Genomic DNA, 26183 nt, shown 5'->3' with positions numbered 1-26183 from the left:
TTGCTAATTTTCTCAAGTTTTCCCTTTCTGTTACTACATCTACTTTTGATACAAGAAAATTAGCAAGTTTAAATTCTCATTTTCTATAAATGTTTCGTGTAAGAAGTCTTTCTCCAAATTAAACTTTAAATGTTTTGCACGGTTGAAAGGTCTTATATGATAACACTCATATAACTTAAAATTCAATCCTTCAAAAACAGTAGTCATTCACATGAGTATGTACAAGGAAGCCACCAAGTTTGCAAGCATGAGAAAAAAAGTGAGATAGTATGGGAAAAAGAAATCAAAATTAGAAATTATGCTGATACAATGTTACAAACCAAACAATGCTACTCAAAATCCATTTTCCTTTTCTTCCATAAAATGGGATTTCAATCTTGTTTGAAGTTGCCTATGTTTTACTTTTTGGTTTCTCTTGCAGCTAGGGATGCCCATAAGGCAGTTTTGTCCAATAAGAGTAAGTGCAAATCTTCTAGATTTAAGAAAGCTTCGTTATTAAGGCACCAGACTTCTATCTCCTAGTTCCTCCTTCCTCAAGATCTGACATAATGTGATAGAGGAATCAGTCTTGTTGCAACTTTGGGGGAGAAAATGTGGGAGAGCCTGGGACACTGATAACCTAAAAGAGTTGCATGTGGCACCAGCCCTTAACTGCCCATTGGCATGAAAAATAAACTCAAACTTGCTTAAGCACTGAGGTTAGATTCTTGTTTCATACAGTTAAACCCCATTTTAAATGATATTCTCTAAGTAGTTGGTGAGATCACCAACGCTGAAATGACAGTATTTTATGATGAGGCCATAGCTATAAAAAACAAACATTTCTCTAGCATCAAAGGACAAAAGTATAGGAGAAGCCTTGGGGAAAGGGGACAAAAGAGAGAAGAATAAATGCAAATTTGTAAAAAGTGCAAAAGCAATTTCACATAGCAGAGGTGGTAAACAATGGTGGCAGGAAGAGAAGAGGCAACATGCAATAAATTTTGTTTGATTATAAATGAGTCATTAAGATGAAGTTATGTATAATTTTATCAACACAATAAACTTGACTTACTATACTTATGCTAACTTTCAGGAGTCCAGAAAATTCACTTATGAAGACATAATTTATTTGGACTACTGAATAAATGTCAGTGCCTTTTAAAATAAAATTGATAACATATTATATACAGGTGATTTAAGACATGCCATTATTTGCAATTCTTGGATAATTTAGTATATAAGTTTGAATAGAATGAAATTGCATATTAAGTAACAATTCTGATATTCTGAATTATCAAACAGCAATAATTGTGAAAAATTAGCTAAATGCATGTTAGATTTTATTTTTAAATTTTGTATTCAGGTATAGTTGATTTACAATGTTGTGTTAGTTTCAGATGTACAACAAAGTGGTTCAGTTATATACACACATATATATCCATTATTTTTCAGATTCTTTTCCCATATAGGTTATTACAGAATATTGAGTAGAGTTCCCTCTGCCAAACAGTAGGTCCTTGTTTGTTTATCTGTTTTATATCTAGGAGTGTGTGTATGGTAATCCCAAATTCCTAATTTATCCTTCCCCTCTACCACCTTTCCCATTTGGTAACCATAAGTTTGTTTTCAAAGTCTGTGAGTCTGTTCCTGTTTTGTAAATCAGTTAATTTATATCATCTTTTTAGATTCCACATATAAGTTATATCATGCTATTTGTCTTTCTCTGGCTTACTTCATTTCATAATCTCTAGGTACATCCATGTTGCTGCAAATGACATTATGCCATTCCTTTTATCGCTGGGTAATATTTCATTGTATATATATGTGTGTGTGTGTTAGATTTTAAAATATGATAGAAAATTATACATAGGTACTAATAACTTCAGAAGCTGAAGTCAAAGAATTATTTCAGAAGAGTGCTTATGACTTAACTGTATTTGGTTATACCCAGTAGTCTACCTGTGAGGAGTTTACGGAACACTTACTTTCATTGCAAAAAAATTATCTTTGCTTATGTAAAATGGCTACAGCATGTAAAACACAATATGAAACAGAAAATTTAAATATCAGAGTCCAAAAATGAAAAAAATATGACCAATTTTAGAAATCAAAATGATCTCACATAAATGCTGTATATAAAATTATATATACTTCACAGTCCAGATTATGTCTTAAAGGAATACATTAGGACACATTGTTTTACTTAACATTGCTTCTTGCACATGACATGTCTTGATTTGTATTCTCTAGATTGCTCAGTGCCTCAGTACCAAACCATGATTGATCAGGTTTCAAGAACCGATATGGTCAAAGACAACCTCAGATGTGCAGATGACATCACCCTTACAGCAGAAAGCGAAGAAGAACTAAAGAGCCTCTTGATAAAAGTTAAAGAGGAGAGTTAAAAAGCTGGCTTAAAACTCAACATTCAGAAAACTAAGCTCAAGGCATCCGGTCCCAACACTTCATAGCAAATAGATGAGGAAACAGTAGAAACAGTGACAGATTTTATTTTTGGGGGCTCCAAAATCACTGCAGATGGTGACTGCAGCCATGAAATTAAAAGATGCTTGCTCTTTGGAAGAAAAGTTATGAGCAACCTAGACAGCATATTAAAAAGCAGACATTACTTTGCCAACAAAAGTTCATCTAGTCAAAGCTATGGTTTTTCCAGTGGTCATGTATGGATGTGAGAGTTGAACCATGAAGAAAGCTGAGCACCAAAGAATTGATGCTTTTGAACTGTGGTGTTGGAGAAGACTCTTGAGAGTTCCTTGGATCTCAAGGAGATCCAACCAGTCCATCCTAAAGATCAGTCCTGGGTGTTCACTTGAAAGACTAATGCTGAATCTGAAACTCCAATACTTTGGCCACCTGATGCAAAGAGCCGACTCATTGGAGAAGACCCTGATGATGGGAAAGATTGAAGGCAGGAGGAGAAGGGGATGACAGAGGATGAGATGGTTTGAAGGCATCACAGACTCAATGGACATGAGTTTGAGTAAAACTTCTGGAGTTGGCAATGGACAGGGAGGCCTGGAGCGTTGCAGTCCATGGGGTCGCAAAGAGTTGGACACGACTGAGCGACTGAACTGATTGATTGACTGATAGTCAAAGAGCCTTGGGCAGGAGGAGTGTACTGTAGGAATACTGTTCACCAACAGAGAATCTAACAATCCACCATATGGAAAATAATGTGGCAGAAGAGAATTTAAGACATTTATCCTGGGGTTGAGCATGATAAATCCACAGCTCTGAGGGAAGCAAGTAACCCTCGGGGAGAAGACTTGTCAAGTATAAAATCTTTAATCATTCCAGATTACTACAGCTCCAAAATCTTGTAGCTGAGGAAAAAAAGATATATCTAACTGAAAGAAAACTGTGTTTATAAATAAACTATTAAGATAAGCAACTTAAAATAAGGTTGCTGCTGCTGCTGCTGCTAAGTCGCTTTAGTCGTGTCCGACTCTGTGTGACCCTATAGACAGCAGCCCACCAGGCTTCCCCGTCCCTGGGATTTTCCAGGCAAGAACACTGGAGTGGGTTGCCATTTCCTTCTCCAATGCACGAAAGTGAAAGGGAAGTCGCTCAGTCGTGTCCAACTCACAGCAACCCCATGGACGGCAGCCCACCAGGCTCCTCCATCCATGGAATTCTCCATGCAAGAGTACTGGAGTGGGGTGCCACTGCCTTCTCCTAAAATAAGGTTATATATGCCTTGTTTATTATTTGATGGTGAATTTTCCTCCCAAAGGTTAACGTGAAACTCTTCATTAGTATTAAAGGGGCTGCATCAATTAAAGTTTGTGTTGGACAGAGTATTTAAGAACCAGTACTCTGTTAGCCAATCACCTCTACACATTCCACTGAGATTTATAATTGCAGTTAAAATAGCTCATGTGGCATCAGTAAGCACTTGTTGCTAGATGAGAAGATTATCATACATACCATGTATTGTATTTCCAGCTGTTTTAAATTTAAATTAGCATTCTTTCTTAATTTCCCATCTTGATGCTATGATGACAAATTCAGGCTTGTAAAAGCCTAGAATTAAATACAACTTTTAAATAGTCTAGGTGTTTATTCATTAATCTGAAGACAGGAAAATATATTCTTGGTTGCACATTTTTTTCTGTCAGTTCTGAGACTTCTCATCTCTAACTTCCTCTCTCTCTAGATCTTTTGAGAATCCTCTTTCTCCCTGTGTTTCCTCCAGTTACCACTATCCAAACACTTAGTGTTGGTCTGTGGTCATTCTCAACATATTACACTTTTAACAGCAAGAAGGGACAAAAGATAAAGCCTTCTTAACAGAATGTTTTTTTATTTGGAATGTGGTTAATAAATACGGCTTCTTAAACTTTGTACAAAACATAAGCATAACATTTTAAAAGAATCCATCAGCAAGGCAAAGATTGTTAGATACAAAATACAGATTATTTTGAATCAACAGATTAAGAACACAAGTTGATAACAGCAACTAAACAACAAGAAATTTATAAAGTCCCTCCATAGCCACAAGCTCATATTAATAATTATAAAAATTTCAGTCCACTTGAAAGTGTTCTTTTGATAAATATAATTTTTTAATTATAAGGGATTTTCTGATTTCCAGGGGAGAAAATAAAACGGGAAGACAGGCAGTACCTTATTACAAAAGCGAAAGTTTTCCCTTAAATCCGCACTAGCTTCTGTCTTCTGGATTTCATTGGCCAATTGGCTAGGGTGTGCCAGCTGCAAAAGAGCTGGGGAAAAAAACTTTTTTAAACTGGATACAGGAGACCTCAAACGCAGTTGGGTCACAACTACATTTAAAATTTCCAGTTAAGCATTTGAATGACACGAAGAAAATGAATAAGCAGGAGCAGGGCCTAGGCATAATGATCAAGTCTGAGAGGAGAAAAGAGCTGTACTTATGCCCCCTGCCATGTTTCATAGATACTGTGGAGGCCACGTACAGACCAGTCTTCCAAGAGCTGCAGCAAGAGGGAAAGGAAAGAAGCAAGACAGAGAAGATCACCCCTGCCTGATCCTGAGCCCCTGAATCAAGCCCTGGATAAAGGACTGGTAGTAAGTAAAACTCGATGCTATGATCCAGTGATTAGTACTGTCATTAGGTTATTTTTATCTGGGTTTTATCATATTTTGTTTGACTTTGTCTTTTTTTTAATATATCAAAGTGAACAACTTGGATTTGTTGTTATAAGTTTCATAAAGTGTTACTATTTGGAATGATCAGATTATGTACTTTAATTAGTCTCTAACTGTGGACAACACAGTATTGTTCATTTCATTAAAAAATATGCCATACTTTGCTACTTATTATTTGGCATTACTGGACAGGAGGTGTTTTAAATTCACTGAATTTTAAAAGGCACTGTATGGGCACTGTAATAGATAACTAGTTGTCACTTTTCACAGAAGTCTAATTTCTTGTCTATATTTGTCAAAAAACAAGTCACTATTATACACACATAAAACTTGTAATGATATGAAATAGTTTATACTTTGAAATTTTATAGAATTGTTTTCCTTAGACTTTATTTAATACACAGAAAGCAATAACTGCTTGATGAACAAATTAATGAATCTTAGAAAGTGACAGATACAGATAAAAGCTACTCTTGGTATACATAAAGTATATATATTTTGTAGTCAAAATGTGCCCAGAAATCTACTTCTTTAGCTCATCTTGCTTTAAGTTATAATCATAGTCTAAATAAGTCTTTAGATCTAAGAACTTGATGTCTTTTCTATTTGTAATTCAAAATGAAATAGATTTTCACTTTGCCTACAATTATAATCAGCAAAATATTGAACTTTAAACAGAATAATGCACGAATAGGCACAAAATGGCGCCTGGGGAACAGAAGACATTGTGTCTTCACGTGTTGATGGTCTGCTGCTGCTGCTAAGTCGCTTCAGTCGTGTCCAACTCTGTGCGACCCCATAGACGGCAGCCCACCAGGCTCCGCTGTCCCTGGGATTCTCCAGGCAAGAACACTGGAGTGGGTTGACATTTCCTTCTCCAATGCAGGAAAGTGAAAAATGAAAGTGAAGTTGCTCAGTCGTGTGTCTGACTCTTCGCGACCCCATGGACCGCAGCCTACCAGGCTCCTCCGTCCATGGATTTTCCAGGCAAGAGTACTGGAGTGGGGTGCCGCTGATGGTCTAGTTGTGGCTAACTCAGTTTTCTCACAATACATGCGTTTGCTGGTGAGCGTTGATGACTAAACCAAGCTAGAAGTTACAAAGCATTTCTATTGCAATTTGCTCACAGTCATAATTGGAAGCAATAAAGATAATGCCAAAAGTAAAGAAAAAATATATTTAGGGAAAAAATAAAATAATAAGACCCTCTTCTAAAAAAAAAAAAAAAAAAAAAGACCCTCTTCTGTTATTCTATTATTCAAGAGATAAAAATGCTACTGGAGGGAAAACTTTCCCTTAAGATGGCCTAATAAATGAAAAAATGTATTCTTTCTCCAGCAATAAGAACCTGCAATCCCAAATTATTTAGTCCTATGACATTTATTATAATCAAATGTTGATTAAGCAGGAATTACCTAATTAAATAATTTTGATTAAATCATCTGGCCTCAAGAGCAAGTCATTTTGTTGAACATCTAAAGATTTACAAGGGCTATTATAAACTATGTCCATCTTTTAATTATCAGTCTCACTGCAGTCAGGTTTTGATAACTAAACATAACTCAAATGTATTTTAACCATGCTTCAACTCTCTGCTGCAAAATTTTTCTCTGATCCAAAACACCCTCTTCTCTACACACACCGTAACTCACCTTATCAATTCCCCAAGAGTGCCTCATTTTCACATATTCTTTCTCCTCATAAACTCTAGATCGATCCCCCACAACTTCCTGATTTCAAATTGTAGCAATGAAATGAGTTAGCTTGACAAAATTATTATACATTTTACATGCTGGCAAAGACTGACTTCCCTCCCTACCACCAGAAACATAAACAAAAAAACTGATGAGTATGGAAAAAATTCTGGTTCTTCACACTAAATGCCATAGATATACACACACACCACACACATACACACACACTGTGAATTTCTATATTTATGGGTGCAATATGTTTATCAAGCCATAAGTTAGCAATATTATATTAAAATTGAAACCACCATAATATAAAAGCATAATTTATGCATCAAAATAGTGGGAAGATGTATTGAGGTAAAATGACAATAGAGACTGTAGAATCTGATTTTGAAAAAAAAAATTTAAGTCTACTCTAAGAAAATCTGACATCACTGTTCTTTGTAGCATGAAATTTATATACTGTACCACAAGGTGGATATATCACAGAGGATGGGATGGTTGGATGGCATCACCAATTCAATGGACATGAACTTGGGCAAACTCTGGGAGATGGTGAGGGACAGGGAAGCCTGGTGAGCCGCAGTCCATGGGATCGCGGAGTCGGACACAACTTGGTGAATGAATGACACTATCACCACCACCACAAAGTGGTATAAACGATGAATAACTCCTGACAGTGGTGGGCATTTATTTTTGTAATGAGCAATAGTTGTTTATAGTGTGTTCAAAAATATTTATGTGCAAAATATCATATGAGTAAAAATATGGAAGAAATGGAAAAAAAAGAATGTGTAATTTACATTGAAGGGTATGTAACGCAAGTCTGAAACTTCAGTGTTATCATATCTATCAGCACCCAAGGGCATGTCATCAAACTGGATGCTTTGGAGTGAATACTGATTTCTAGATCAGGAGCCTTTTTGACCTTCAAGATCACGATCGTGGAGTTACTGTACATTTTTTTCTACTGTACATAGGACACAACAGATCACATCCTTGGGAAAGGAAAGCACCTAGATAGTTTTAAAAAATGGATTTAATGAACAGTGATAATAGTTTAGTTTTAGCAAAACAGAAACTGTTCTGAAAAAAGACTGAACCTAAATATGATTAGATTGCAATGTTCCAGTGAACTATGGTAAAAATCATATAGCTTCAGAGATTTATATACCATTAGGTCCCAATGAAACTCATAGTAGCACACACTGAAATCCATAATCATGTCTTGGTGAGAATTTATTAAAAACTGAAAAGTTTTAAACATAAGTATATTTAATGGGAACTCTTGATGTGCAGACTAATGGCACCTGACAGGCTGGCAGTTTTCGGAGCTGCCTATTAAAACTCAATTATAACCCATTCACTAAGCACATGCCACACAGCAATGCACATGGTGGAGCGTACGCTTCATCTGAGTGTCACAGATTTAATGTTTGATTTAATATCACGTTAGCACATCCCTTGGCTTCCCTGACAGTGCAGTTGGTAAAGAATCTGCCTGCAATACAGGAGACCCATGTTCGATTCTTGGGTTGGGAAGATCTGCTGGAGAAGGAATAGGCTACCCACTCCAGTATTCTTGGGTTTCCCCTGTGGCTCAGATGGTAAAGAATTTGCCTGCAATGCGGGAGGCCTGGGTTCAATTCCTGGGTTGGGAAAATCCCCTGGAGAAAGTAAAGGCTACCCACTCCAGTATTCTGACCTGGTGATTTCCATGGACTGTATAGTCCATGGGGTTGCAAAAAGTCAGACATGACTGAGCCCCTTTCACTTCACTAGCACATCTCTTAGTTTATGAGTTACCATTCCAATGTTGAAGAGAAAATTAAATTTATGCCAGTCTGAGTTTCAGTCCTGGGAGGAGGAAACCCACATTCAGCCCTAAGAGGAGGAGAGCAAATCAGGTACATGAATCTCCTCCTCTTGTCACTACAGAGGTGTCAGAAAGTGAACATCAACATTAAGGGAAACTGTAATTTTAAAAAACTGACATATGAAGGCAAAATTAAAATCTCAGTGTTTTCTGATAGAGGAAGCTTGAGGGTCCCTAGTGTGACTATCCCCATTGATTACAGAAGAGCCTGTACTGTCAAGAAGCATGATACAAAAAGGTAACCCCGATTCCAAATGCCTTCATCCTGAATTCAGTAAGTTACGCGCCATGGTATGCCATGTGACAGTAATGTAACTACCCATAGCCATCCCCTGGTATCTGGGGGCGTGGCTCCAGCTCCCTCACAAACACCAAAATCCACAGGTGCTCAAGTCCTTATTCTATAAACAGCATAGAACAGTTGGCTCTCCTGTATCCAACCACCTAGTGGGACTGACTCCTCAACTGTGATTCAGACGCCGGGGGTCAGATGCAGGGGTCCAACTGTATGCTATGCTCATGTCGCTGTGACCCAAGAGCCTGTATTCCTAAAGCAACACTGAATAGGTCTCCAACAAGTAGGCCTCACTGCTACCAATGTTTAGGGGGGGAAACCATTTGCACTAATTTATGACATCATTATTTGCTTAATCTGTGTATCTAAAGCAGCTTCCAATTACCCAACTTTAAGTGTAGTGGTTATGACTCGTGAATAATCTTGACCTTGATAAAATTCTAATTTGGAATGGATGGACATCCAAATTAAAAGACTTAGGATTCAAAGAGAACAAACAGTGAATCACTATCAGCCCAAAACTAAAATTTTGGCTCTGAGACACAAGAATTAGTTTGTTTTTTAGGGAAGTCATAAATGTCATGACCCATAAGCAAACATGTATCTACATAAGTGCTCCATTTTTCCAAACATAAACTGGGAAGAAGACTTTCAAAAGGATAAAGTAACTAAATACAAACAACAGACACAAACAAAAAAGAAGGAATTAAAAATATTCCATGTGGGCAATGCTATTGTAGTAAAGTAAACCACAGTGGTTTGAAACAGCTTCACATTTGGTATTTGATATTAACGATTTCCAAGGAACTTTGAGTAAAGAGGAAATACTCTGTTTTACAGGTTATAGGAATTTAATCATATAATTCATGGCACCTGGGTGGTCATTCCAATTAAAAGAAAATCAAGATCCTTTTCTTTACTATTTTGGTCTAATGTAATTTGCCAATCTCATCCATTTTTGTTCGGACTTGCAGAGGAGATGGTTTGATATTGGGAGGAAGAAAAGACTCCATTTAAACATAAACAAGGAAGAGAAAAAATGCACTATTTTCTTGAGGAAAGGTTACAGGGCTATCACCAACACTTCTTTTTAAATAAGGTAATTATTTTTGTCATCTCCGAAAAAGGTATTAAACCTCTGAGCGCCAGTTGGCTGAAGAGGTGATAAATGGCCTACTTGTCCTTCTCCCAGTCAGTCCCAGGAGGGAGTAAGCATTGCCTGTCTCCAAGTGGCACCAACTCATATTGGAGAATCTTTCTAAAACACCACGTTTTTTTTTTTTTGTTTTTTTGAAAGAAAATTTTCACCCATTTCAAGTATTTAAGCAGACTGGAAGCAAAAATATTATTAATTTCATGAACACTGCCTCTCCTTATAAAAGAATATCTAAAAAGTAATGTTATTTTAATCTTGTTTCTGACCCCCTAAAATAAGCATAGCCCTTTTACTAGAAAAATAAATTAGAATGAGAATGGAAAACTGCTGTGAAGAAAATTAAATTTTAAAATTGCATCCTATAACTGAAGAAATATATCAGCACTTAAATATAGCTTCATTTTCTATAATTACAGTTTTTCAAGTCCTGAGATAGAAATATGAAAATCACTTTAAAAATAGATCATCTCAGTACCTGCATGTAGATTTGTATGGATAATGTACCTGGATATGTGTAGATATGTTTAGATAATGTATTCTCTAATTCTTTATTCATGTACATATTGGTTGAGTTATCTATTTAGTGTTAAATCCTTCCTTCCAGATTTAGTCAGCAAAACTTCCTCTGCTTTGAAATATGGTATCTGATCAAAAGTTCCTAAAATATTCCAACTAACATCTGTACTGGAATCCTAAGGAAGTGGATACTTTCAAAATGTTATTAAGTAAAAACATGTTACTATCTCTTGAAGAGCTGGGAGCTGTATCCACCACTTACTCTGAATTTCCTCTTTCCGTCTGTTTACCACTTCCAGTGGCACCCCCATCACCATCAAGTGTTCAGTGCCAGAAATCCATAGTTTCCTCAGTGTCTGGAACTGGCAGACAGAACCATCAGACAAAATCCACTCTCTTGAGCCAATCAGGGAACTGAGATAACCCAGCCTCACCCTAGGAGAAGGAAGGTATTTACTCTGAGATTCATCTCAGTGACAGCACAGACTGGATGCTTTGCGGTTGTCATTTCAGAAAAGCACCCCCAAAGAGGCAAGGCAATCATACTTTCTGAACAAATTTACACAAATTTAACTCTTTTTAATGCTTTTTTATGTATACCATTTTTAAAGTCTTTATTTAATTTGTTGCAATGTTGCTCTTGCAGGGTGTTAGTTTGCTTGTTTTAGCTGTGATGTATGAAGGTTCTTAGCTCCTTGATCAGGGATCAAACTTGCTTCCATCACACACTGGAAGGTGAAGTCGTAACTACTGGACCACCAGGGAAGTCCCTTAACTCTTGCACATAAGCTTCTACCATTGTCTTTCCATTAATTTGGTGAAAGTATATTTTCATCTTTTAGCTATTCTGGGATGATTTCACTATCATGTAGAATGCATATTTCTATCTTGTGCAAATTAATAACATAGGAATGAGATGTCTGCACATTAAAGTAGCAACAATAGTATGTTTCTTTAATAAACATCAAAGTATTTGAGCTTTGAAAGTATTCAGGATGAGTTCATGTGATATTATATGGCATTTTACCCAGTGACTTAGGTATGGAGTTTAGGGAACGACCATCATGCCTTGGTGGTCTACGGCTAGATATGTCCCCTCCAGGGACAGACACAAACTTGGCACACAGGACAGGTGGAAGCGTATTATAAGCAGGTCTACAATACATAATCTTCCTACACTGAATGATCAAATACCTTGGATTTCCCCCAACTGTCTCAAAATCAAACATCCATATAACATCCTGTTCCCATACTACAGAAATCAGGACAATTGCTAGTAAGCTTATAAAAAGAAAACATGTAGTAAATTAGGTGGGAAAGAGCTGAAGAATCACGCTAAAGAATATCACTGTTTCTTCATATGCCGAGGTATTTTGAGGACCAAGTTTTAAGGTGAAATAAATTACAAAATAAATGGCTAATTACAATCTTTACAAGTATAGAAATGGTAAATTACATCTTCCTGGTTTACTCTAAAATATTCATCTCCTCCCGATCTATCCAAACCAGGACAGTACTGAAGTTGACCTTGCTGAGAAGTCTGACTTTTAAACTCTGAAGCATTGCTATTTACAGAAGGGTATGCATCTGAATACCTCTTTCATTACATCCATTTTATAATAACTGACTTTTGGGTTTGAGTAAATTTTCTGCTGCACTAAAAAATTAAAACAGCGAGTACAAAGTAATTGTGTTATTTACGTGATAGTTCATTGCTGCCCCTATTCTGGTCTTACTTTTAATAGGGATACTTGTAAACAGATTGAAATGAAGGAATTGCTAGGACACTTTAGGATTCTCTCTCTCTCTCTCTCTTTTAATTGCTAGCTTATTTGAGAATAAGTGTATAAACAATGGAAAATCCAATCTTATATAAGTTTTTTATATATTATTTCAACAGACTGTCTAAAAATATTTAACTTGGTAAGAAAGAACATCTAAGCCATTGATGGCAGCTTGAAGAACCATTAAGAGGTGAATGTGTACGTCTGTGTGTGTGTATCTGTGTATCTAAGCATGACCACTGTTTACACTGCTTGTTCTGCTTGGAATCTAAGCCAGAAGAGCCAAGATGACTGTTATTAGTGTATTTTATAAATGCTTCTGAGTAGAACAGTGATGAGCGCTTACATAAGTTAAGTGGTCATCACTATCATCATAAGTCCAGAGCATATAGAGGAACTCAGACAATATGTATGGGTGGTCAACAAATGAGGACAGCAGGTACTCTGAAGAAGTCTGAAGTTTCTACAATATTTCTGTTTCTCATGAAGTTCTGGACTCTTCAGCCAAATGGGTCTGCTCCCAGTTGCCCAAACACCCACTGACTGCATTGGCATTACTAGCCTCTGTCCTCTGCTCTCACTCTTCAATATCCAAAATATCCCTCCCACTCTCCTTTCTGTAACCAGCATTTAACCATTTTTCACAGCTGACTCAACATCACCCCATCTTTCCCGTGACTGCCAATGCATCCCCCAGAAGCCTAGCCACTGACTTCTGGTAAAGCAAGAGACTCTTACAAAATGTCTTATAATTGTCTACATTTATAGATTAACTCATTTCTGGTATTTTTAATGAGTAAGTTTCTGGTTTCTTAAAAACGATGATATACTTGTTATAGACAGGAATCACTCACTCTACATTTTTTCCATCACTCACTGCACAGTAATTTCCTGTTTATAACTGAAGCTGCCACTAGTGAGGATTAATTAAAACATCCCTGAATTGAAGTAGATTTAAATATGAGACTTTGGAGTAAAAAGTATATAAACCTGGTTCTAATGGGTAAAGTAAGAGGTAGGGGTGTCCATAGGGCCTTCTTCTTGAGTCTTTCAATTTTCCTTCTAGGCTGTTATGAGGCAACAGGTGACTGAGGAAGAAAGCCCTTTGGAAGAAAATAGTTCTCCATTCCAATCTTTTACCACAAGCCCTGCGGATTACATAAATGCAGATTCCAAAATTTTTCAAGAAACCCAGTACATATGTATTTTAATTCTCCCTCCACACCCAGCACGGTCTGTGGCAGCATCTCATAAATAAATATATTACTGTTTCTTCAATGAAGCTTAGATATATTCAAACTTAGAGGGTAAGTAAAGACTATATGTAGCTTTTTGTCAGATCAGGTCAAGGTTATAGAACGAAATAAATGTATGAAAATGAGCTCTGGGGTTTCAGAAATGCAGAAAAGGAATCATCAGGGATCCCTTCTAACACTTGACAGCTACTGGAGTGCTATCAGTACCAGGAAGGGGTGAGAGCCCACAACAAAAGGTATTTTAAGGCACCTATTTGATTCTGTGATGGATGCCCAATAAAACAAATTAAATGAATGCAATTTTTCTCTAACAGTTAAACTACAAATTAAGTAAATCAATTGTGGATAGGAGCCTCCTGAATAATTTGCATTTGAGTAAATTTCAGAAGAAAGGATGACACTGACAAATCTAAAATATTTACAGTAAATTTTAGCAATATAAATCAATCATTATCTCTTACTGTTTAAAGTTCTCTGCTACATTTATACTTCCAATGTGAAAAATCAATGATACCTTAATTCACAACTATTAAAATTGGTGTTCTGCAACAAAAAGTAGACCTTTGAAGTATTTAGAGAATGTAGCAGGAATAATGTAACAGGTAAAAGGGGCTACAATGTAATGTTTAGAAGTTGGAGGACATATCATTCCTCTGCAACTAAAGTCTGTTCTTTCAAACCCTATTATTCCTGAAAGGTCACATAGGTAAGATCCCTGTATTTCACTGAAGTTACATTAGTGGAACTTAGAAACAGGAATTATTTCTAAGTTGTACAGTTAGTGCAACTTAGAAATAGTAATTGTCAGAAATTGTTATTAGGCCTCTAGCTCTACAGCCATTCTTTTAACAGTACTATGGATTAGGCCATTATGATCCACCTTTAATCAGAGAGCATCTTGGGATGAACCCTGGAAGAAAGTCCCAGTTTCTTTCAGATTGTTCCATTGTGGGGAATGTAAGAGGGGATCCTGGCTGCAGAGCAATGCTTCCTCTGCCTCCTTGCATACTGGTCCACTTACAAGAGGAAGAGAGTAATAGGCCTTTAGCAACCCTGAAGGCTCTAACCCATTACCACGCTTTTCTAAACTATATGCTGCAAAAGTTTTTTTTTTTTTTTAAGGAAAAAGCTCTGTTCTTGCTCCTGGTTAAATCATTTGAGTCTTAGATTCATCATCTTTAATAAAAAATATAACACCCATCTCACGAAGATGTAGTGGAAAACAAAATGAAATAAATGTATAGGTAATCACAATATTGCAGATATAACCTAAACACGTGTTATTTAAACACCTACTCTCAGTGTAGGTATGCATGGTATCCAGGGGGTGATCTGAACTTGTGAAGACCTCTATGGTCACCAAAAAAGACAGCAGTGCTGAGACACAGCAAGTCCTCATTCTCTCACACCTGCATTTATTGAACTCAAAAATATATATAAGGATCTAGGTATTTAAACTGTCTAACCCAATAAAATACTTCTATTTTTTGAAATGAAAGTGGAATTTCATGATATGAAGTAATTCTTCCTTTTGTTAATCATAAATCAATTTTTATTTATTTATTTTTTAAATTATTTAAAATTTTATTTTTAACTTTACAAATTGTGTTAGTTTTGCCAAATATCAAAATGAATCTGCCACAGGTATACATGTGTTCCCCATCCTGAACCCTCCTCCCTCCTCCCTCCCCATACCATCCCTCTGGGTCATCCCAGTGCACTAGCCCCAAGCATCCAGTATCGTGCATCGAACCTGGACTGGCAACTCGTTTCATACAGGATATTTTACTTGTTTCAATGCCATTCTCCCAAATCTTCCCACCCTCTCCCTCTGCAACAGAGTCCATAAGACTGTTCTATACATCAATGTCTCTTTTGCTGTCTCGTACACAGGGTTATTGTTACCATCTTTCTAAATTCCATATATATGCATTAGTATACTGTATTGGTGCTTTTCCTTCTGGCTTACTTCACTCTGTATAATAGGCTCCAGTTTCATCCACCTCATTAGAACTGATTCAAATGTATTCTTTTTAATGGCTGAGTAATACTCCATTGTGTATATGTACCACAGCTTTCTTATCCATTCATCTGCTGATGGACATCTAGGTTGCTTCCATGTCCTGGCTATTATAAACAGTGCTGCGATGAACATTGGGGTACACGTGTCTCTTTCCCTTCTGGTTTCCTCAGTGTGTATGCCCAGCAGTGAGATTGCTGGATCATAAGGCAGTTCTATTTCCAGTTCTTTAAGGAATCTCCACACTGTTCTCCATAGTGGCTGTACTAGTTTGCATTCCCACCAACAGTGTAAGAGGGGTCCCTCTTCTCCACACCCTCTCCAGCATTTATTGCTTATAGACTTTTGGATTGCAGCCATTCTGACTGGTGTGAAATGGTACCTCATACTCAACTCCATAAATCAATTTTTAAAAACAAACTCAACTTCAACTACAGTGAATTCTTATCTAATCTCATGTTGGCAAATAATTGTAGTTAGTAATCTAGTGCTTTTTTTAGGTTTTTCAGGTTTTTTTTTTTAGTTTGCTTGTAATTTTAAATATTTCCTTATTTTACCCCAACATGTCTAGTTAATTTAAATTACATAATTAGGTAAAACTACCTGCCTTACTTTTCTGACATTGACTTGCTTGTACTCACATCCTTGGGAAAAACAATTTAGAAGTTTTTAGTAAATCATACAACCATACCTGGGCTTCCCTTGTAGCTCAGCTGGTAAAGAATCCGCCTGTAGTGCCAGAGACCTGGGTTCAATCCCTGGATTGGGAAGATCCCCTGGAAAAGGGAAAGGCTACCCACTCCTGTACTCTGGACTGGAGCATTCCATGTATATTCCATGGAGTCACAAAGAGTCAGACATGACTGAGAGACTATCATTTCACTCACAACCATAAATAACTAGAAAAGGAACCTAAGTCTAGGAACAAAGAGATCTTGTTTCCATTTGTGATTTTACCTCCCAATTTTTTGTGAAGATCCCCTGGAGAAGGGAAAGGCTACCCACTCCAGTACTCTGGCCTGAAGAACTGCATGGACTATATAGGCCATGGGGTCGCAAAGAGTTGGACATGACTGAGTAACTTTCACTTTGGGGCTTTGGGGGTGAGGTGAAGGATGGGATAGTTAAACATGATTCACACCTTGTGAGCTGTCTTCTATTTTAATATTAAAAAAATAATTCTGAAGTGTAAATTAACAAAAATCTGCATTTCTTGGGGATTATGTATATGTAGAGTCTTCTATTAACCTTCTGAATTCTCTTCTTAAGGTTTATGTAGAGCACAGAAAATTAACAGTTAGCTCCTGATTGTTATCAGGGCTTATATCCAAATAAGGCACTTGTTTTGTCCACTAGGGAGAGACATGGAGTCTTTGGACCATGTCTCTTGGCATTTTCATGGCAAGGATACAGCAGCTCCGCTGAAGGCTCTCTCAAGCTTATACTCAACCGCTGGGGAACACTTCAGTGAGGGAATAATATTCTGCTTTATGGATGGTCAACCATGAAAAGCCAACAAAACTCATAAAGGTTTTCACAGCAAAGGGAAAATTTAATTAAATCACCAATGAAGACAGTTTTGAAAATTAAGAATAAATTAACTCCAACCAACAGAGAAGTATATAAACACATGCACATGCACACATATGGTCCCCTCCACTCAAGATCCATCCAACAGAGTTAGTGACTCTTACACAGGCTCTTGGCTTATCAGGATAGGCTTCTAACTGGACCTGCTATTTCACAGTTTCTTAACTGTAAACCAAAGTAAGTTATCCTAGGCAGTAGAGAGGAATTCTCTTCCTAAGTCATACTTTTAAGAAATAGTTTAACTCTGAGGAAACAGAAAGTGAATCAATATCATGAAATCCAAGGCATTTAAGCTGCAGGAAGCATTAGTGGGTCTAAGACTACATTTTCTTGTGGCATCTGAGGACAGGAAGACATTCTTATGGCAGTAATTTTACCAATGTAAAGATATGTGTTGAAAATTATTTTACAAGTCACATAAAACACCCTTTTCTGCACTTTAGTGTATATGTTTTTACTCCATAGTTTTTTTCCTTGACCCCACTGAATGACAAATTCCAACATTTAATTTTTTCCCCCAAAATTTAAGTACAAAGGTATTTTTTTTTAAATCAGTCTTCTCAATCTTAAAAGTGTGTTTCAAAATAAAACTGGGGAGGCAATTTAATTTGTACACATTCAATATATGCTAAACAGTAAAGCAAACTCAAGGTTAGCAGTTACACAAGCCCAGCACTACTCCTGCCATCAGATGAAATAAATTGCTGCAATGTAGTTCCAGCCACGGAGAAGGCAATGGCACCCTACTCCAGTACTCTTGCCTGGAAAATCCATGGACGGAGGAGCCTGGTGGGCTGCAGTCCATGGGGTCGCACAGAGTCGGACACGACTGAAGCGACTTAGCAATAGCAGCAGCAGCAGTTCCAGCCAGGGGGTACAGCAAAGTGCGTGAAGTGAGACTTCCCATCTTATGTGGAACAGGAAATTTTTTCATGAATTCAAGAACTTTATTAAACATATTCTCCATCCTTATGTCAGATCTGAGCTTTTAAGGTAAACATACATTTTTTTTTAGAAGAGCAGACACAAATAATATATGACATTTGGGAATCAGAATGTCCCCAAAGCATCTTGGCAACATTTTTCAGGCAAAGAGTTAAACATCTCATTGACAAACAAACAAGAAAATCCACCTTACTTTTCACAGTTCTTGACCACATTTCAGAAATGCAGCGTTTACTAAGTCCAAAAGCCATGCCTGATGGTGATTTGAGATGCTCTTGCATCTCAAGTTTGACCAACTTCTCCAGGTGAATCTGAAGTCTGATGCCCTCAAGCCCAATTACTAATCCCACAGAAGAGGAACTCTCCAGAAAAAGCAGCCTCGGATGACTGGTCATCCAAGCCCTGGGAGCTGCTGAGGTCATAACTCACTTGCTAGGAAAGAAAAGAACCCTCCCGGCGGGTTAACCCGGGCTCCAGCACAGCTCGGCTCCCCGGCGGGGACCGCTCTCCAGCCGGTAGGTTATTGGAGCGCGGTCACCAGCCACCTTCCGAGCCCTGCACTCGGCGTAAATTGCTTTCCTATCTAGTAACAACTTTCTGTGGAAAAAAAGGAGAAAACTTTTCTCTCAGAAACTCTACACTCAGCTCAGCAACTTTGGATCCAACGCACACAAGGTGAAACACAAGCCCATCCTTTGCACAGGTTCTGGGTCCTTTGAGACCCGAACCCCACCCCCTCCCCGGGGTCCCTACGGTCCCCGAGGCCCCCACGGTCCCCGCAGAGCGCACCCACCTTGTTCTCGCCCGCGTCCGGCTCCGTGTCCGAGAAGCCCAGTCCCGACTCGAAGGCGGCGGCGGCGGCGGGCGCCCGGCGCGGACCGGGGAGCAGCGCAGCGGCCAGCAGAGAACACGCCACAGAGCAGAAGCCCAGCAAGTGCATGGTGGCCGGGCCACGGGCGCGGGGGCCGGGCGCCCCGGCGAGGCTGCCTCGCGGCTCGGCCCTGTCCCCGAGGGCCGCCCGGGACCCCGCGGAGCCGGGGCGGCGGCAGCGGGTCCGGGCTCGGTGCTCGCGACGCTGCGAGCCGCTCTACCGCCTGCGCCCGCGAGCCGAGGGGTCAGGGCAGCGCCTCACAGGAAACCGGACATCCGAGCGCCCGCGACCGTGGCCCGCGAGGTGAGGCGAGGGCGCGGGAGGACGGCGCCCCGCTCGGCTGCTCGGGGAGCGAGGGATAGCCGAGCCCAGACGCCCCGCGAGGCTCGCGCCCTGCGGCGCCCCCGGGGCCCGCGAGCCCCCGCCTCCCCCTCCCCGCGGCGGGGCGAGCCGGGTGGCCGGGCGGCGAGAGCGGCGGCGGCGCCGGGCGGCGAGGCCGGGGAACGCGGGGCTGCGCGGCGGCGGCGGCGGGCGCAGGGGCAGGGCATGGCTGACGCGCCCTCTGCCTGCGCTTATGTGAGAGAAAGCGGCCGAGGGAGGGCGCGTGCCGAGCCCGGCCGCCTCCCCGCGCGCCGGCCTTGGCGGCGTCTCCCGGCGCCCGCGCCGCTCCTCCCCCGCCCCCCGCGGCGCGAGCCCCCCGCGGGGTTGGGGGGGTGCGGCCGGCGCGCGGGCTCCGAGGCGCCGGGCTCAGGGGGCGCGGGCGCCCCGGCTCCGGCCCGAGTCCCCCTTAGACTGGCCCCCAGCGTCCCCGCTCGAGGGGCAGGGGAGCTCCAGATAATAGAAGGTGCGAGAAAGTCGGCCCGGGGCAGAGAGCCCGCCGGGCTCCCTGTCTTCCCTCGGTGGGCGACTCGGGGCTCCCCACCCCGCCGGGGGATGGGAATGTGGGCGGACTATGGGGCGAAGGCTCTGGAGCGGTTGGAAGCTCGGGCCTGTGGCCTGTGGGGCCGCCGGGCCGGGCGCCTCAGGAGCAGCGCCTGTGGGGGAGTGGGTTTGAAGGAGGAAGCAGGACGCGGGAGACATGTGTGAAGCTCGTTGTCGGACGTGAAGTCTGCAGAAGCCAACGGCTTCTCCCAGTCGGAAAAGTCAGCACGGGCAGAGCGCCCTGCCGGCCGGCGCTCACCTTAGCTCGGGTGGCATGAGTGCAGACGCCCCCCGCGCTCAGGGTTTCCTTAGCGCCCCCAAAGTGGGAAAGCCCCACATTTACCTGGGGCGACGTTTCAATACACAGATCATAAAATCTCAGGTGATGAGACTTTGAGTCCACCCATAAGTTCTGAAACTCCCCTCAAGTAAATCCCTGATTTACTTGAAGCCTCAAATCTCAGTGACCAGGAGTGACCCACCCCACCACCACCCCGCCCTGCGTGGCCGCCCATCGTCGTTAACATTTTTGATGGTCAACGTCACTGAAAAGTGTTTTCTTCCACCTATCCATTGCTTTGACTTCTGGACTTGGCTCCATAAATCAAGTCTAACTTATTTCTGTGAGCTCTTCAAACCATTGATAAATGTCTGTCATAGTAACCCCCCCTGCACGCCTCTTTTTTAAAGACCCCTTAAAGTTCCCTCTTCAACCACAACCTCATTTTGCATGTTCTTCAGCTAGTATACTCCCCAGAACGTGACTCAGTACTTAAAAGTATTCCAGCAAGCTTGAGAAAATGGCCTTCCTTGCCCAGATATCCTACATGTGTTGATGCCGCCTTGGATGGAGTTTACTTTCTGGCAGTCAAATCAGTGTTGAGTCACGTTACACTGAAAATCAACTAAATTTCTTAAGGTTTTTTTTATCCGTGTACTGCTGTGTAGTCATGTTCACGGTTCCCTACATTTGTGAAGTCGGTAGACGGTGCCCAAGATTTGAGCGTTGTTGTTTCTCTTATTAGACGCTGTCCTCTCAGACTTAGTCCATCACTGTAGCTTGTTGAGATATTTGGGAAAACTGAGCCCACCGGCGTAGTAGTTCTTTCATTATGTTCCTGCTCTTTGCCTTTTTGATTAATTTGCTATGTTTGTCTTCAGATAAAATATCTGAAAGGGAAGAGCTAAGGACAGACCTGGGTAGGATTTAAGTAGATACTGGAGCTTCCTTTTAACCATTCTAGTAATTGTTAACTTTGACTGCACCTAGAATACCAAAAGATTTCAAAACCACACCTGAGTGTGTTTGCGCCTGTGTGCACCATCATGAGACTCTACTTAATTGGTCTAGGTTAAGACGTGAGCCTCAGGATCCTGTTAGGCAACCAAGTTGAGAATCTCTGGCATCTCCAACTGGAGCCCGGCTTACCCCTGAGGACTGTGAAATCAACAGAATTGAAATATAGTAAGTATATTATTTGTTTTATTTGAAATAGAGCAATAATCACCGGATACCCCGCCCCCCTGGAAAATACTATCTTCCTGCTATGGTTATTAAGTACAGGAAATGCTGGCAAAATGTATACTTGAGTGAAAAAGAAAAAAAAAATCGATGATTTCAGAAAACAATCCCGCATTAGTCATTTCAGGGCTTATCTGTTTCCCTGTTTGTATGTTTCGGTTTTGCTTGCTTACCGTATGGAAAATTCTTTCTACCACCAGCCCACTTTGAAGTGTAAGAAGTGCATTTTTCCTGGCTTGTGAGTCCTTTATTAGTTTCAGACAGCACCTGTTTAATAACAGGGCTTCTAAATAATGATTTTCCAAAAAGTGCCCCCCAGGGGGAAGAAATTGAGAAGGGGAGTTAGGGAGCAGTGTTCCTGTTGCCCTCTCCCTAGAGCCCAGCTGGAGTGACACCTCTTGTCTGATTTAAATATTGGGTTTCTGTTTTGTTTGAAGGCATATAATGATTATAGTATCTTCATTCTGTGTTCTCCAGTATCCATTCTGACCATCTTTATTTCTGATTTCAGTTTTTCTTCATTTTTGCTTCTTTAATTTTACTTTGCTGATCTATTTCAAACGTCTTTAGCTGAATGCTTAGACTAAAGTTTGTCTTTTGTCTATTTTCTGATGAACTTATTTAAAAAACGTTTCCATCTAAATTTTGCTTTACGTATATATTTGCCACTTTTGTTGTGCTTTCTTTGTTGAGCAGTTGTAAATTTATCTTAATTTCCCTATGACCCTTTTTCTTTACCTGAAAAATTATTTCATTTTTGTACTTTATAGGCTTATGGAATTTTTGTTATTAATTTTAATTTTATTTAATTGTACTATAAATGATATTGATTTTAGAAACTCACTTAAGCTTTCTTTGTGTCTTTGTACATAGTTGATTACTGGAGCTAATTCTTTGTGTGCTCTCTTTTCTTGGATATCAAGTTTGAGCTTATTAATTTTAGTATTCAAATCTTGGTTGGAAGTGAGTTGTTAAAATCTCATTAGAATTATTGACTTTATTTTCTGTTTCTGACTGTAATTCTTTCAGTTTTTCTTTATATAATTTGATGCTGTATTGCTAGTCTGAGATGTTCATGATGATATATTTTTAAATCTAATTTTCCTTTAGTGTATAATGTCCAGTTTTGTAACTTCTAATGATTTTATTTGAAATTCTGCTTTCTCTAATATTAAAATCTTAGTCTTTGAGAATTGAGACCATTTGTGATTATGACTTAGATAAAATGATGGACTTATGTCAATGTAATTTAATTGTTCCTTCTAGAAAGCTTTAAAGCTTTAGCCTGAGAAAGATAAGATTGTAAACTAATAATTAAGTCCACTCGTGCTTCAGGAAATGCCCACAAATCTATATATTGAAGACAGCAATCTCACGCTGCCAAACAGCCTGCTTATCAATGACAGTTTGCTGATCAAGACCCTCACTCCCCTATGTCAGCCAACCCTAAACTACTGCCTCATGAACTTTGCCAGCCCTACTTAGTTCTGCACTTTTGCAGACCTACTTTATCCTACTTGAGTCCCCAAATCCTACAATTATTCTGTTTCTGACTTAACTCTCTTGAGACACCTTTTTAGGCTCTGTCAGATAGTATTCTCTCCTACTGCTGTAAGTTCTACTAAATGAAATGTAACTTTTGTTTGTTTAAAGGTTTGCTGATGATATTTTGAGAAGTTCAACAACCTGGATGTCCTACCAAGATCCTGTTGATAGTTCTGTGGCTCCTGAAGCCCAGGACCCTTAATTCAGAAACAGGGAAAACAACTGAGGCCTTCGGTGATGGGGTAAGTCTCACAGTGAATCTCAGTTCCAATTTCTCTTCATTAGGCTTCCAGATGCTAAGTGTATTGTGTCCCTTAATATCCCTTTTCAGGAATGCTTTGATCAAATTTGAAAGCAGTGTATCCCTGGTGGAAAGCTGCCTGTTACTAACAACATTGCTTTTTGTCACTGCTCTTCATTATTTCCTGTTGTTGGTTGACAGCAGGCAGTTCATGTTCAGACCGTGTGTTCCACCCCAAGGAGGACAAACTGAACACTGTGCTGTATCAGCATTGTTGAGAAAATTGCCCTGTATAAGCATAACCTCAAAAGTTTTTGGCGGGGTGGGGTTGAGTCGAGTTCAGTCCAGTCCAGTCGAGATGGGTTGAGTTGAGTTGCATAGCCATCATTGCTGCTGTGTCAGCCAGTAGAGAGTAAAGCATGTCTGCCTTGCTGCTGCGAATGAAGAATATTTGCGTTCTTAACTGCTCTCCACATTTTATTCCAGCCTGACTGCTTGTCTATCTTGGGTTCAGCGAACAGTTTGCACAGTGAAATACAGCTAGACAATTGGCGTAGTTGGGAATGAACAGCAGGACAGTAGGGTTCTGAGGGTAGCAAAAAGTTGCGTGACTTTGTGTTTCCAACCTGGAGAATTTCAACCTCCCTTTGCATGAACGGAGGCACTCATTGTCCTGGGATAGTTCCTGGAGGACTTTGTGCATCCTTGATGTTTACTCAGAAGTCCTATCGTCCTTGTCAGTTCCAATCCTCATGAAAAGCAGAGAAAGTCAGTGGTATTTTTAAGTTCAAATGAGGACTCACTGACTCTCATCATAAAAGCACGTCACAGGTCTTTGTTTAAGGTTGTGTATTTCTCCCCCAGTTTTGGGGCTCCACCTTGAAGATGTGACAAAACTCTGCAAGGGCTTCCTGCAGTATAACTAGTTTTATCACCATCAGGTATGAGTTGCATTTCCTTCATATTCTCGAAGTAGCTTCTACATGCCCTAAGAAACAGAGACTTTGTCATCTGGGAAAGACACCATGAAAAGAAAAAAAAAGGCTTAGGACCCACAATGGAAGGGAACTGTCAGGTAATTTTGACTGCTACAATAGTAGATAAACTTGAGAAAGTGAAAACCTACATTCGTGTGTCCCAGCTATAAAAGACACAGGGTTTAACTCACTGACAACAGAATTAACATACCTTTAGGACATTTAAAATGAGAAATTCTTAAGAACTTTTTAGAAACAGGTGGTCTTTGGATGGAAAGAACTTCCACCAGTGAGCTTTGTGTCAAGATGGAGTTTGCAAGATATGACCAGCTTCCACCCAAGCCTACAGAATTAGAATTAGATGACTGTGGCCCTGCTTGCATCTGCATGCTTGCTTTCTTAACCTGTTTTTCCTTAACTATTTTCTTACATGATTGTAGCCTTAAGGTTCTGAGTAGTTAACTAGCCATTGTTATTTCTTAGGGCTTCCCTGGTGGCTCAGATAGTAAAGAATCTGCCTGTAATGTGGATGACCAGTGGAATATCATAGTCTCTAACTTTAATATTATTTCCTCTCTCTTTAGTTCTTCCTTGCTATGACTCACATACCGGAGAACGTGCATGCATGTTTTGTCCAAAACAACAACAACAAAAATAAAATTCTATGTTTTTTAAAAAACTTTTCTGGTGGCTCAACAGTAAAGAATCTACCTGTAGTGCAGGAGACCTGAGTTCGATCCCTAGATCAGGAAGATCCCCTGGAGAAGGAAATGGCATCCTGCTCCAGTATTCTTGCCTAGGAAATCCCATGAACAGAGAAACCTGGCAGGCTACAGTCCATGGAGTTGCAAAGAGTTGGACATGACTAAGCGACTAAGCAACAACATAGTTGATTTACAATGCTGTGTTAGTTTCTGCTGGACAACAAAGTGAATCAGTTATACATATACTTACTCTTCTGAACTTTCTTTTTCCATTTAGGCCATTACAGAGTACTGAGTAGAGTTCCTGGTGCTATACAATAGGTCCTTATTAGTTACTAAAGCTCTGTGCTTTGCACACATTTCCCTGTGAGGGTTAGCCAGCTAGTGGCAATCTTTTGTTAGGAAGTATTTGGTTTTATCCATAATTGTACTCAACCACAAATTTGCTTTTTGTGTGAAAGAGAACACTACAGCACAGGTAACCAAAATTAAAAACTCCTTAGAAAGAAAGGTTTCTGCCTCCATTGAAAGCGCACTCAGGGTCCATTTCTCAGAGATAACATCTATAAACAAACTTTCATGGAAGAAAGACTCAGAAAGGGAATCAGTAACAGATGGTTTATATTTAAGACCTGCCTCACATTTACAGATCTTACACAGAAGGCTTACTGTGGAGGTAACCCTTGACTGCCTGACAGTCTACCCTGAGTGACCCTTGGTGAATCTCTCTTTTCCACATGGGGCTAATATGAATAGTATATTAGTTAATACATATATAAAGAGGGGCTTCCCAGGTGGCACTAATGGTAAGGACTCCACTGAGCAAGGCAGTAGACATGAGATGAGTCGGACACTACTGAAGCAACTTAGCATGCACGTGTGCATAAAGAACTTAGTAATAGTTGGCATTTAATAATCCCTCACTAAATTTTGGATGGAGCATGAATAATAGTTACAAATTAATGTATAAATTATTATGTCATGTCTGATATATTTATCTTGATTTCTTTTTATATTTATTATATTTTTTCTGTTCTTCCACCCATGTGTTAAGATGATTGTTAAAATAGATACAAAATTCTAACAAGCACCATTGTTTCTTAAGCAATTTGAAAATGTTCTTCTGTGGTACTCCTC

The 26183-nt window shown here is 39.8% G+C and overlaps 2 protein-coding genes across 3 annotated transcripts in view; one reads left to right on the top strand and one right to left on the bottom strand.

Annotated features, from left to right (window-relative positions):
* VEGFC (vascular endothelial growth factor C) overlaps nucleotides 1-19341 on the bottom strand; it is an 84741-nt gene extending 65400 nt beyond the window's left edge. Inside the window, exon 1 of the mRNA XM_014483210.2 lies at nucleotides 19059-19341. Coding sequence (XP_014338696.2) covers nucleotides 19059-19205 — 147 coding nt within the window. The 5' untranslated portion in view covers nucleotides 19206-19341. The remainder of the gene's footprint in view (nucleotides 1-19058) is intronic.
* NEIL3 (nei like DNA glycosylase 3) overlaps nucleotides 18456-26183 on the top strand; it is a 527805-nt gene continuing 520077 nt past the window's right edge. For both annotated transcript variants that reach the window (XM_070364103.1, XM_070364102.1), the window contains exons 1-3: nucleotides 18456-18940; nucleotides 21409-21522; nucleotides 23233-23366. The gene's annotated coding sequence lies outside the window, so the exon portion shown is untranslated. The remainder of the gene's footprint in view (nucleotides 18941-21408; nucleotides 21523-23232; nucleotides 23367-26183) is intronic.

The sequence above is a fragment of the Bos mutus genome, chromosome 27 (assembly GCF_027580195.1).
Source record: "Bos mutus isolate GX-2022 chromosome 27, NWIPB_WYAK_1.1, whole genome shotgun sequence".
Taxonomy (NCBI): Eukaryota; Metazoa; Chordata; class Mammalia; order Artiodactyla; family Bovidae; genus Bos; species Bos mutus.
The sequence above is the reverse complement of the archived record's forward strand: the minus strand, read 5'-3'. Positions and strand labels throughout refer to the sequence as shown.